Here is a 12,226-nt window from a genome sequence, read left to right on the forward strand (position 1 = left end):
CGTCATACCGACGATTAACCGCGTTGTCACGCAACGACCTTGGGACCCTGGTAACTCTTAGTAACGTCAGTTGATGACTCCATCTTACAGACCATCCCAATCTACCTTGTTTCAACATCTCAAATCCCTGGTATCGAATCTATCATCGAGATACCGAATTCAAAATGCCACCAGACCAGTCCGAGGATGTCGCTGTTCAGCAGCCTCTCCTCTCTGAGCGTGACGAGAATGTCTCATCCGACGCGTCGCGTGAGTCTCGGACCCGAGGAGCATTTACTCGTAATCTCGGTGCCGTTGAAGCATTCGGTATCGTCGTAAGCATCGTCATCGGAAGTGGTGTATTCACATCTCCCGGCTCGATCGACTCGAATGTTCCGTCACCTGGTATTGCTTTGGTTATCTGGCTCATCGGGGGTATCCTAAGTTGGACTGGCGCCAGCACTTTTGCTGAGCTCGGCACAGCTATTCCAGGTGAAGGTAAGATATTTGTCAGTTGCTGTGATATCAATGTAGACTAACCTGTTGTAGGCGGAGTCCAGCCATATCTTCAGCATATCTACGGCGACATCTGGGGCTTCCTCGCAGGCTGGACATGGATCGTCGCCGTCATGCCTGCGACTCTCGCAATTCTCAGTATTGTCTTTGTCGAGAGCGCTTACTCAGCTGCAGGCGTCATCAACGAGGATGACCGTATAGAGCACAAGCTTCTCTCTATCCTTGTTCTCGTCGTCATGAGCGTTGCAAACTCCATCAGCACAAAGGCTAGCACGCGTCTCAACGGCTTCTTTGTGGTGCTCAAATTCCTGAGTATCCTTGTTGTGGTAGTCGCTGCTCTTGCTGTAGTGGGCGTTCACGTGGCGCATCCCAACAAGGAAGTTGGCGGAGGCGATTGGCACAAGAAATCGTGGTTCAAGTATCGTGATACGTATAACCCTAACGGGCCGGATACGGATTGGAGTAAGTTGAGCCAGTGGGAGATCTTTGGTCATTACTCTGCGGCTTTGTATGCAGCTTTGTGGGCTTACTCGGGTTGGGACAAGGTCAGTTTTGATAACCTTTGCACGTCTTTCTGCCTGCTAATTTGATTAGGCTATCTATGTATCTGCTGAGCTTTCACAGCCCGCTCGGCAGCTTCCTCTCGCCATCAACACATCCATACCAACAGCTATTATCTGTTTCCTGGCTGCCAACGCCGGATACTACATCCTTCTTCCTTGGAATGTCGTCAGCACCACGGACAGTGTTGCAGTAACAGCCATAACACGTCTTTTGGGTCAAGGCTTTGGTATTGTTACGGCTATACTCATCTGTCTAGTTGTTGCAGGTTCTCTTCTCGGTAACTCCTTCGTCGCAAGCCGAATGTGCGTTGCCGCAGCAAGAAAGGACTGGATCCCGAGTCTTTTCACCATTGTTGGACGAGTTGGTTTGAAACCCGCTGAAGAAGAAACTGCTTCGGCTGATGAACCATCCAAGGATACTGGAGATGCGCCGATAAACGCTGTTATCCTTTCAGTTATCCTTGCCAGCTTTTACATCCTCTTTGGCAGTTTCAGAGCACTCCTGACTCTTAATGGTCTTGGAGAATACTCTTTCTTCTTCCTCACTGTTCTCGGGGCAATCATTCTCCGGTACCGCGAGCCTGATTTGGAACGTCCTTACAAGACGTTTTCCATTAACCCTATTGTATTTGTCATTGTTAGCGGTTTCGTTGTTGTTAGAGGTGCTATCTTTGCACCTGTGCAGGCAGTTGTGATCATGGCCATCTGGGTCTTGGGTCTTGTTTTCTACAAGGCGCGTCAGTATTGGGCTTCCAGGTAGACTGGGGTGCGAATAACAATTTTCTGTCTCGCATCTTATTTTCAGAGTACTCGAAGCATAATGCTGAGAGATTATAGTTCATGGTAGATCAGTCTCTTGTCATGGGTGGCGTGATATAATTGTTAAACAAGAAGGACATGGATTGGTTTCCCTGTTAGACGAGTCTTGGCAATGGAAAATAGGCTCTTGCAAATCAAATCATATTAAACAGATATACTCATCAGGTCCCAGAATAGGGTAGTAGGCAGGAGCAGGTAGTAGGTGTCTACATCTGCAAGCATCTAGGTGGGCCTGCTATTTGGTGAGTTATTGTAATTTCCAAGTCTCTTTGGAGATAATATGGTCAAACAGTAAAAAAAAAATTTAAAAAAAAAAGTAATTTCCAAAGTCTAATGCTGACTTTTTCCATCGCTTTCCATCTTTAAACCTTAAATAGATGGTAGGCAAAGTTCAGACAAGCAACCTTATTCTCGCAAGATATATAAGCACTGCTCGCTGCCCACTGCTCGCTGCCGATATCTTCTTCCTTCAACACAACTCGCAGCTCACAAAACACCAGAACACCAAGTTGTCAGTCAACTTGCTTCTGAACGTGCATCCAACCTAATAACCTCATCCCTTATACTTAGCGGACAATTTTTTCTGATACCCTGAGGACACCCAGCCTCTCATCATGGCCTACTACCCGATGGAAATGCGATCCGGTTGTGGCATCTGTGGTACTTTTATGGAGGCCCATCTTGGATTTTCCCCGGAAGACTGGCTGAACGATGTGTTTGCCATCCACGGACCTAGAAGTCCCGGTCCTGAGAGTCCCGGTCCTGAGAGTTCCGGACCTGGCGAGAGCGAGCTGCTCACATGGTACGACGCAAATGTTATTCCTTTTGGTCACTTTAGAGACTTGTCACAACTTATTGGCTTATCGACTACTAATTCCAACGTCTATTATGGCTTTCACAAATCCTGCATCTCGATTGCTCACCAATTCATCGCCCCATCAAACACTACCTTGAAGTCTTTCTGCGATATTTGGTTCAGGTTGACTCAACATTACGCTGGCTTGATGGGGCCATACGATCACCGGTTATATTATCTTCCATATAAAATACACCCGCTTTTTTCTACATGGTGGTTTTACGATCCTCTCGATATCCCGCGCCTAACGCCTCATCTACTGGAGAATGTAAAGTGCCGACGTGTTTCACCACTGTCAGCCGAAACCTCTCGATTTCGGAACAACCTCTCTAGTCTGCCGCAAGAAGTCCTAGACGAAATCACAGATTATTTCCGGTGCGGAACTGAACCTGTGGGCTCGCAGCCCACATACTTATTACCGCAACATTTCTGGAAGCAGTTCATCGTCAAGATACCGTTTCTTTGGGATCTAGAGGTGCGACGATTTCAACAATTCACCGATTGGTCTGTTGATAGCAATATGGAATGGGACTGGGAGCTCTTGTTTCGGCAGCTTATGGAACGTCCTGTTGCAGTCTCTACGAACGACAATACTCAGGAGGCTAAATCGTTCGAGTTTTGGGATTATAGACAAACTGGATTGGAGGCCCCCCCTGGCTTGACGAACCGACGGCGAATCTGGCAGATCTTTAACGACATGGACGAGGGAAAGACCTTTGTCTGGAGAGATGGGTGGTTGCTATAAACAGAAGAGACAAGATCATTAGGCCACCTTGGGCTTCCTAGACTAGGCTTCTTAGTCTACCTACTCTAATACCTTATCTAGGACATGGGAGGTCACCCTTTCTGCCACCCGCTAGTCTACTCTATCAAACACGGTGATCAATACCACACGACTCGATAATAGCATAAACTGACCTATCAATTTCGTCTCTTATACTCCCAACTGCCAAGATAATTTTTCGGATACTCCGATGCACTTAGGCCTACCAGCAGGCAAGGATCCCATGTACTCGACTATGCATATCAACAGAAACAGCATAGACTGGATATCCGGAGTTTCCGGGCTAGATCAACGCACTAATTCCGCGTAACTGGATCCCTCATCCCATTTGTGCATCACAATTTTGTAGCGTTACTTTCGGCAGTCAGATTTTGCTTATCGGCGACGTGAAACGTATTCTCCTTTTTCTCCAGGGTCTCGTATTGTCGAATAGCAAGCCACTAAAAAGACCCAGGCCAAATTGCAAGCGAGTGCCGATCCCAAAGTCTGGGTCCAATGGTTCTGGATACCGCAAGGGTCTCAACCTTGTGTCGAACCACAGCTGGTCCTGCTGAGGTAACATCACTAGTTGCACTGCAGATATGATAATGTATGTTGGTCGTTGGGAAAGGAGGTCCCGTAGATTTAATACAAAATAGCCAATTATCCCGCCTCACTTCTTCTCTTTTTCTCCTACTGAGTTTCGTCTATATTACAAAAAATGGGTTTCAAAGTTCTCATTGCTGGCGCTGGCCCTACAGGCCTTCTCGCGGCCCTGGCTCTTCAGCGTGCTGGAATCGAGTACAAGATTCTCGAGCGTCGAAAGGAAGCCGACCTCAACTGGGGTGCCTCAGTCTGTATCTGGCCTCATAGCTCTCGCATTCTAGACCAGCTTGGTCTTCTCAAGGAAGCCTATGACCTTCACCTGCCCATGGCCAAGAAGTGCAATCTCCGACGCGATGGATCTGTCATGAGTTGGAGTGACATGATTAAAAATATTGGTGAATAGTAAGTTAAGGCCCGCCATTGATTGAGGTGATAACTCTAACCTCAACAACTAGCCACGGCCATGAATGGATGCTCTTCCAGCGTGGTGATCTCGTCAATCTACTCAAAGAAAACCTCTCCGACATAACGAACCAACTCCTGCTCGACAAGGAAGTCACAACTATATCTTCCAAGCCCATGGGCGTAGAAGTCACGTGCGCAGACGGAAGCACCTACGACGCAGACATCCTCATCGGCGCCGACGGCATCAACAGCAACACCCGCAACTTTGTCAACGAAGAGACAAAAGAAAGCGAGACTAAGAACGAAGACTTCAAGACCACCTTTTACGGCTTCTACGGCCATGGCGAAGAGCTCTCCACAGACCTCGTCGAGGGAACAGATTACGAGACCCACTCGACAGGGTTCAGCGCTCAGCTCATCATGCCAACGCACAAAAAGTACTTCTTTACCATTTATCTCAAGCTCGACAAGCCGACCACGGGACGCCACTACATCACGGCCGAGGAGGCTGGTGAGTTGGCCAAGAAGTACGAGGATGTCTACATGGCGCCTGGAATCACGTTCAAGCAAGTCTGGGAGTCGAAGAAGTGGTTCTACACAGCCCCATTCGAAGAAGGCGTCGCAAAGACATGGTCCAGAGACCGCGTTGTTCTAATCGGTGATGCGGTGCACAAGATGACACCCAACATCGGTTTCGGTCTCAACACGGGGTGGCAGTCTACCGTTGTGCTGATCAACCTCATCCGCACACTCATTCTCGAGAACCAGAACCCGGATATCAATGATCTGACAAAGGTGTTTGACGAGTACAAAAACATTCGTTTTGCACACGTCACCAACGACGTCAAGTTGGCTGGTACGTCGACGCGAGCTGTCATATGGGACAACTTTATCTGGAAGTTTCTGGATCAGTATCTTTTGCCGTACATCAACGGTGATACCATCTTGGCCAAGCACATGTGTTGTCCGACAATTCTGAAGGCTTTTACGCTGAATTGGTTGCCTGAGCCCAACTTTAAAGAAGGAGAGTTGAAGTGGCATAATAGACCGGTCGTTGTCAAGGAGTGAAGCACATCTGGCATCGCATCGCATAGCATAGAATACACGACATAGAATTCCTTTTTTGTTGAGTAGTAATTGTAATACATTTCAATCCCATCCTCCAAACTTTCTCGCATTTGGCCCATTGCGTATACTATGGACCTCCCTTCTGTTCTTGCAAGCGGAATCGCCCAATGTCAAAGATAAATAAATCTACCATTTAAGACGGTTGCCCTTCTTTGCCTTGACGGGTACATTGTTTTTGGGAGATGACATGGCATCATTCGGCGTGCCCGCCTCTGGCGTGATATCAGCATCAGAAGGAATCTCCCGCGACTTGTCAATCTCATCCTTGACTTCCCATTGGGCGATGTCATGCCGAAGACCTTGTAGAAATTGATCATCAGGCTGCTCGTTGCTAGAATGCTCTTCCGCCATATTCTCCCGCATTTTGTTCAGCACGCTGGTGGGGGGCTGGCCAAAGCTCCTCGATCGTTGGTTGACTCCGGTTATGCCATCGTCGAAAAGATTTTGCAGCTCATCGCTCGTCATGGCGGTTGGATCGGAGTCTTTTGGTGGAACCTTGGCCTCCAGCTCGTCGAGATCGGTATTGAAGGTAGAATCGACTAGTACTTCATAGCTTTTCGCGACCTTTTCTTGTTCTTCCCAATATTTATACAAGGTGTTGCACAAAGGCTTCCATTGATCCGGATAGAGAACCCTGTTGTAGCTTAAATCCGGATGTAGGAAGTACCCATACTCTTTGACGTACGCCATCGGCGTGAATAACGTAGAAGACAAAATTACGGATTGTAAGAGAATGCCAGCCTTGTCTTCGTTGGGTGGTCGATATAATCTGTGTCTGACATAGGCATGGGTGGGAAATGAGAAAGGCTTTTTTATTGATTTTGATTTTCAACGGTCAGTCAAACAAACACTTGGTCTTGAGGCACGACACAAAACATACCGATTGGCGATGGACAACGGATTTAGAAACCCTGAACATGATGTGACCATCACTAGGTGGTGAAATCATTTTCCTCCATTGCACGTGCGACTCTCGGTCTTGTTGATCGTCGGCGATCATCCTCATCCATCTTATGCGGGATGATTCGAGAAGATTTTCATAGCATGACATGCTGACAGCCCCTGGAAATGTTTCAGCTTGGTTGTTGCCACACTGGTGAAAGCAACTGTACCCTGTGACAAAATTAGCTACAGGAATACCATCTTTTGACAGTGACTAACTTACTGTTCGATCCTGCAAGACCATCAGGTTAACCAACTACTGTGCATATCACATCCATGTATGGTGGGAAGGGGGAAACGCACTAAATCTGCGTGTCGGAGTGTTTCCCGATCTTGATTGTAGGGGACGGGTAGGAATCCCATGAGTCCGTAGTACATAGTGTGCCACTTGACGATAAAGTCTGTCCGCAGAATGTTGTACTGAGACTCGGTGGCATCTGCGAAATCTTTGTCTCTGCGCCTTGCGTGGTGGATGCGCCTGAATTGATTGACTGTTTTTTTAAGCCAATCCGTGGTCTTGGTACCCCGGATCTGTTGACTGAGGTCGTCAAGCAGTTCGGTCTCTTTGTTCGCTTCAACTGATTCTGCTCCAACTACTCCATTTGTGCCTTGACCGATCACTTCGTCCATGAGAAATTCCAACCTTTCATTGACTATGACTCTGGCTCTGGCTCTGGCTTCGGCTTCGGCCCTATCCGCGGCTGCGGTTACGGCGTTTGCTTTGGCGTGTTTTCTATTGTATTCGACTCCTGGTAAATATGCTTTCCCAGCTTTTAGGGTAGCCTTTGCGGCTCTTTCGGCAGCCATTTTGGCACCGAAGGCATCGAATGCGGCTTTTCGATTGGCAGCTCTTTCTTTGTGCATGGCAGCTCTTTCGTTGTGCATGGCAGTCGATGAGAAACGTGGTTGAACTACCGTAGGTCGCAGCAGAGGCCTGAACCTGACTGACCGCAATAGACCTGACATGGCTATCTGCGATGGCTGCTTTGTCGAGTCATGCGACTTTGGAGACTTTGCTGTTGGTGATGGTGTTGACAGGGCGAGAAAATTATGACAGGCTGAATGTGCGGCTCATTGCACTAAGCCGGTTATCGATAAGGCCGCCACGTATGGCTGGCAATCCAAAACTCTATTCATCACAGCATCTAGATAGATGGATGTTGAGATATGCGTATCTGTGGTTACCTACTGTAGACTTTGCTTGAGTTCCAGATGATTGGCCTGCAGTCAGATCCTGTCTGTTGGTTGCATTTGCTTTTTTTTTACTGAGACATTCATCCCAATTGGCCCCATAAATGTGATTTGTGAGGCGTCAAATGTGATGCAACGCCTTGGCGCAGATGCAAGACATGGGCAGAAAGAGGTGTAGGGTAGCTGAATGTCGCATGAATGGAATGCTTTGTTTGACTGTGATAAATGCTTTTTGTCTTGATACCTATAATCTTCTGAGACTGTAATCAGTCAGTGCTAGTTTTGGTGTTTGATAGCAATTTACGGATTGAAAAGGACGTGTCACCATGGACCAAAATCTTCCACAGTTCTTTTTACCATTAAACTCATAGGTCAAGGTAGTTGACATTGTCACCCTTTTTTAAAATCTAGAAAGTGGATGGAAGTACCCTATATATATACTCTGTACCTTTTTTTTCACTGCATTTTTAATCTGTCTCGGGCTGTTGTGTCAGTGAACTTGCTTGGCTGTCTCTCTACTCGTCTGTAGGTACGATAAGATGGAACTGGGGGAGGTTAAAATTGCAGTGAAGGTGAGGCCTGCAAACATTGTGACTCAGATAGAGGCAGTCTATGTTCTGCAGGTAAGCTCCTGTTGATTGATCCTCCACTCCTGTTGTTCTTGTGCCTGCAGCATATTATTTGCATCTAACTAATCACGCGATGTGTGTTATTAGCACCAAAACGCATAGTCGCAAAGCAAATATCTCCAGACGATGTCAGCGGCTTAACCATGACGTCATAAATGATCGTCCAACATCAAGCCAGGGCTAAATGCTTTTACTTGTTTTTATCCAGTCGGAACAAGGGGAAACCTCAACACCAAAAGTCAACTTGTCGTGATGGAATCAGAAGATTTTTTCACAATATTAATTACAAAATCTCCACTAGGTGGAATAGGCAGCGACATAAAGCCCTGGTACCCCATACCTGAGACTCCGCTTGGTAAAAATCCCCATGGAGTACAAGACCGAGAGTTTGACCGATTGGAATTGGATAAGGTAATAATTTGGGATTTTCTGTGCTGTTATTGTTTAAATCATATCGTGGAGAATTAATATCGTGATGTGGTGGGAGGCTCTGCGGGAAACATGTGAGAATCGACTACGAGGATGATAATTGGATTAAAACATGCGAACAAGAAAAAAGAAACTTTAGAGCCCCGGCTTGTGCGATACAGTAAATTAATTTGGGGTTATGCTTGTCCTATCCTTAGGAAACAGACATTGTCAGTCTGAATTAATTCCGCAGTATAACCCGCCAAGGCAAAGCCCAGAGTTCAGCTGTGATCGCCCAGGACGGCACGTTTTTATCTTGGCACCTTGGCTTTCCAAGTTGTCGACATCAAATCTTTTCACAAAAAGACCTGCGCATCAGGGGTTAAACGCGGGAGAGGGTTACAGATATGACGCAATGATGTGCTAAACAAGGGGAATAAGCAGGACTTGTCTAGTCTTCGATTTCGATCTGATCCAAGTCATGTCATTGTGGAGTTGCAAGAGAAAAGAATTCTGCTGCCTGGAATATCTCGCTTTGACCGATTGGAAGACGATACAGAGTATCTTGTTGTTGATTGATAATTGATAATAGAGTTGCTGGTTAATACTCTGCGTTAAAGCACTCTCTAACTTCTCATACGTCATTTTAGATCCCAAGTTCATGACTCGGCCGAGTCAAGTTCTCAACATCTCTCCACGGAACCAAAAGACAGATGCACCCCGGTCTTTCGATCAGCGGCTTCCAATGCGTGATGAAATAACCGCAACCACCAACCTTGTCCACTCTAGGTAACCCGTCACCCACATCTTGTCTCCGTCTCACCACTGACCGTTGATCTCGTCCTCCGGATAGAGCGGCACCTTCAATCTTTGTCAGTCAACTCCACACACTAACAAACTCCACGTCAACGACGCCATTTCCGGGGTATGATTCTTTCTTTCCTTTGTTACCTCTGGGAATGATGTCAAGAGTGGATATGTCACCCAACTACATACTAACAGCATCTTGCAACATGCTGTCTGATCCCAGCTTTTTAAAACAAGATGCTCCCCCAATCCCCAGATAATTTTAACCTTAATACCACTATCCCATCATCTCTTCTTCTATGGTAGACAGACCAATTAGTCTTGTCCACAATGCCAACTCACTTTTCTGATGACCCACCTCAGGTCATCAACCAAAACGATCTACACCTCGCCAACTCGCGTCTCGAGGAACACAACGGCGCCCTCGATGGTTCAACAGACCACAGCAGCGACGAACGCAGCCCACGCCCAAACACAAACCCCAATGGCGCCCACCTCGAAAAGCTCGGTACCTACGACAAGTACGAGATAACGGAGGATGACTGCTACGATGAGCTCGGCTACTCTTTTCCCACCTGGAAGAAGTGGTACATCCTCACCGTCGTCTTTTGGGTCCAGGTTTCCATGAACTTTAACACTTCGCTCTACTCCAATGCTATTCCCGGTATTTCTGAAGAGTTTGGCGTGAGTGCTCAGGCAGCTAGATGTGGTGCTATGATCTTTCTGGTCTTGTATGCCTTTGGCTGTGAGCTTTGGGCCCCTTGGTCCGAAGAGTTTGGACGATGGCCTATCATGCAGGCTTCTCTGCTCCTCGTCAACATCTGGCAACTCCCTGTAGCACTTGCACCCAACTTTGCTTCTATCTTGGTTGGTCGTGCACTTGGTGGTCTTTCATCGGCTGGTGGCTCTGTTACTCTTGGTATGATTGCCGATATGTGGGAATCTGACAACCAACAGTATGCTGTTGCATATGTTGTCTTTTCCTCGGTTGGTGGCTCCGTGCTGGGTCCCATTGTTGGTGGTTTCTGCGAACAATACCTCGCGTGGCGCTGGTCTATCTGGATCCAGCTCATCCTTGGCGGCTTTGTCCAAATCGTCCACTTCCTGACTGTTCCCGAAACACGAAGCACCATTCTCATGAACCGCATCGCCAAGAAGCGAAGAAAGGAGACTAATGCCAACGTCTGGGGTCCCGACGAGCTTGTACCCTTCCGCGAGCGCTTCTCCGCCAAGGAAATTATGATCACCTGGACCCGTCCCTTCAAGATGTTCCTGACCGAGCCCATCGTGCTGGTTCTCTCTCTCCTGTCTGGTTTCTCCGACGCTCTGATCTTCATGTTCATCCAGTCCTTTGCCCTCGTGTATGGACAATGGGACTTTGATGCTGTTCAGGTGGGTCTGAGCTTCTGTGCCATTGGTGTTGGCTACCTTATCGCTTGGCTACTCTTCGTTCCCTCTATCAAGAGGAACGTCAAGGAGCGACGCGAAAAGCCTGATGATGAGCGTGCTCAGTACGAGTCACGACTTTGGTTCTTACTGTACACTGCTCCGTGTCTGCCCATTGGTCTTATTGGTTTTGCCTGGACGATCCAGGGTCCTCCCATGCACTGGATTGGCTCCATGGTTTTTGCGGCTATTGTTGGTATTGCCAACTATTCTATTTACATGGCTACCATTGACTACATGATCTGCGCTTGTGAGTATCTCTTTGTGACGTAGAAATCAGTTTCATCCGCTAACAACTTCTAGACGGCCCCTACTCTGCTTCAGCCACTGGTGGTAATGGCTGGGCTCGAGACTTCCTCGCTGGTGTCCTCACACTTCCTGCTATTCCATTCTTCTCTAACATTGGCGCCTCTTCTGGCAAGAACTTGGAATATGCCTCAACAATTCTCTTCTGTATTTCTTTCGTTCTTGTCGTTGCTGTCTACGTTATTTACTGGAAGGGACCCGCTCTTCGAGCGCGATCACCCTTTGCCCAGCGTCTGGCTGGTGAGAAAAAGGACAATGCCGAGCAGGGACGTCGTGGCAGTGTTGCCTATGATGCTCGACGAAGGAGTAAGTTATTTAAGTCTGACATAATTAAAATGGAAGCTAACCGTATGTCAGGCTCTGCTGGTACCATTACGGACCCTGAACGTCCTCCTGTTGCTGCTCGTCCCAGCTACGGTGCACGACAGTACAGCAACTCCAACCGTTTCTTCGGAGAGAGCCGTGTTACACCTCGTGGAACGCCCCGGGGTACACCATCTGCAAGCCGTCGCGCGAGTGCTGCCAACATTCACAGGCACCAGTAGAGTATGTTGTGGAAGATGATGAGCTGGAGTGAATATACCCTGGTTTGAGGAGTTATTTATAGCAACTTGTTATGAAAGTATACGAATAATGAATAATTATCCTGCTATCGATTGATTAGACTTGTGAAGATGACTGTGTTTATGTCTTGTCGTGAAAAGTCGCTGTCAGTCTCGCCGCGACCATTGTTGAACACCAATTGGCAGCGATGTCTTCAACAAGTTCCGGGCGAATGGTTTAGTGGTATAATACTCCCTTAGCATAATTCGACCGAATAATCTGGGAGTGGTCCAGGGTTCGATTCCCTGTTCGTCCATTG

At 47.5% G+C, this 12,226-nt stretch overlaps 5 protein-coding genes across 5 annotated transcripts, besides 1 other annotated feature; 4 read left to right on the top strand and 1 right to left on the bottom strand.

Moving 5' to 3' along the window:
* Positions 1 to 164: 164 nt before the first annotated feature.
* FPSE_10573 (uncharacterized protein) lies at positions 165 to 1,818 on the top strand (the record flags this gene model as incomplete). The annotated part of the gene is made up of 3 exons (XM_009263690.1): positions 165 to 477; positions 529 to 1,040; positions 1,090 to 1,818. 3 exons carry the CDS (start codon positions 165 to 167, stop codon positions 1,816 to 1,818), a joined length of 1,554 nt encoding a protein of 517 aa, XP_009261965.1.
* Positions 1,819 to 2,169: 351 nt separating this feature from the next.
* Positions 2,170 to 2,200: a repeat region.
* A 291-nt stretch (positions 2,201 to 2,491) lies between these two features.
* On the top strand, positions 2,492 to 3,478 carry FPSE_10572 (uncharacterized protein; the record flags this gene model as incomplete). Its single annotated transcript, XM_009263689.1, has 1 exon — positions 2,492 to 3,478. The coding sequence occupies one exon, from the start codon at positions 2,492 to 2,494 to the stop codon at positions 3,476 to 3,478; it is 987 nt and encodes a 328-aa protein (XP_009261964.1).
* Positions 3,479 to 4,217: 739 nt separating this feature from the next.
* Positions 4,218 to 5,575, top strand: FPSE_10571 (uncharacterized protein; the record flags this gene model as incomplete). Its single annotated transcript, XM_009263688.1, has 2 exons — positions 4,218 to 4,504; positions 4,558 to 5,575. 2 exons carry the CDS (start codon positions 4,218 to 4,220, stop codon positions 5,573 to 5,575), a joined length of 1,305 nt encoding a protein of 434 aa, XP_009261963.1.
* A 186-nt stretch (positions 5,576 to 5,761) lies between these two features.
* On the bottom strand, positions 5,762 to 7,462 carry FPSE_10570 (uncharacterized protein; the record flags this gene model as incomplete). Its single annotated transcript, XM_009263687.1, has 4 exons — positions 5,762 to 6,442; positions 6,516 to 6,728; positions 6,801 to 6,809; positions 6,881 to 7,462. The coding sequence occupies 4 exons, from the start codon at positions 7,460 to 7,462 to the stop codon at positions 5,762 to 5,764; spliced, it is 1,485 nt and encodes a 494-aa protein (XP_009261962.1).
* A 2,480-nt stretch (positions 7,463 to 9,942) lies between these two features.
* On the top strand, positions 9,943 to 11,909 carry FPSE_10569 (uncharacterized protein; the record flags this gene model as incomplete). Its single annotated transcript, XM_009263686.1, has 3 exons — positions 9,943 to 11,308; positions 11,362 to 11,670; positions 11,722 to 11,909. The coding sequence occupies 3 exons, from the start codon at positions 9,943 to 9,945 to the stop codon at positions 11,907 to 11,909; spliced, it is 1,863 nt and encodes a 620-aa protein (XP_009261961.1).
* Positions 11,910 to 12,226: the final 317 nt, after the last annotated feature.

This window comes from Fusarium pseudograminearum, chromosome 4 (assembly GCF_000303195.2).
Source record: "Fusarium pseudograminearum CS3096 chromosome 4, whole genome shotgun sequence".
Taxonomy (NCBI): domain Eukaryota; kingdom Fungi; phylum Ascomycota; class Sordariomycetes; order Hypocreales; family Nectriaceae; genus Fusarium; species Fusarium pseudograminearum.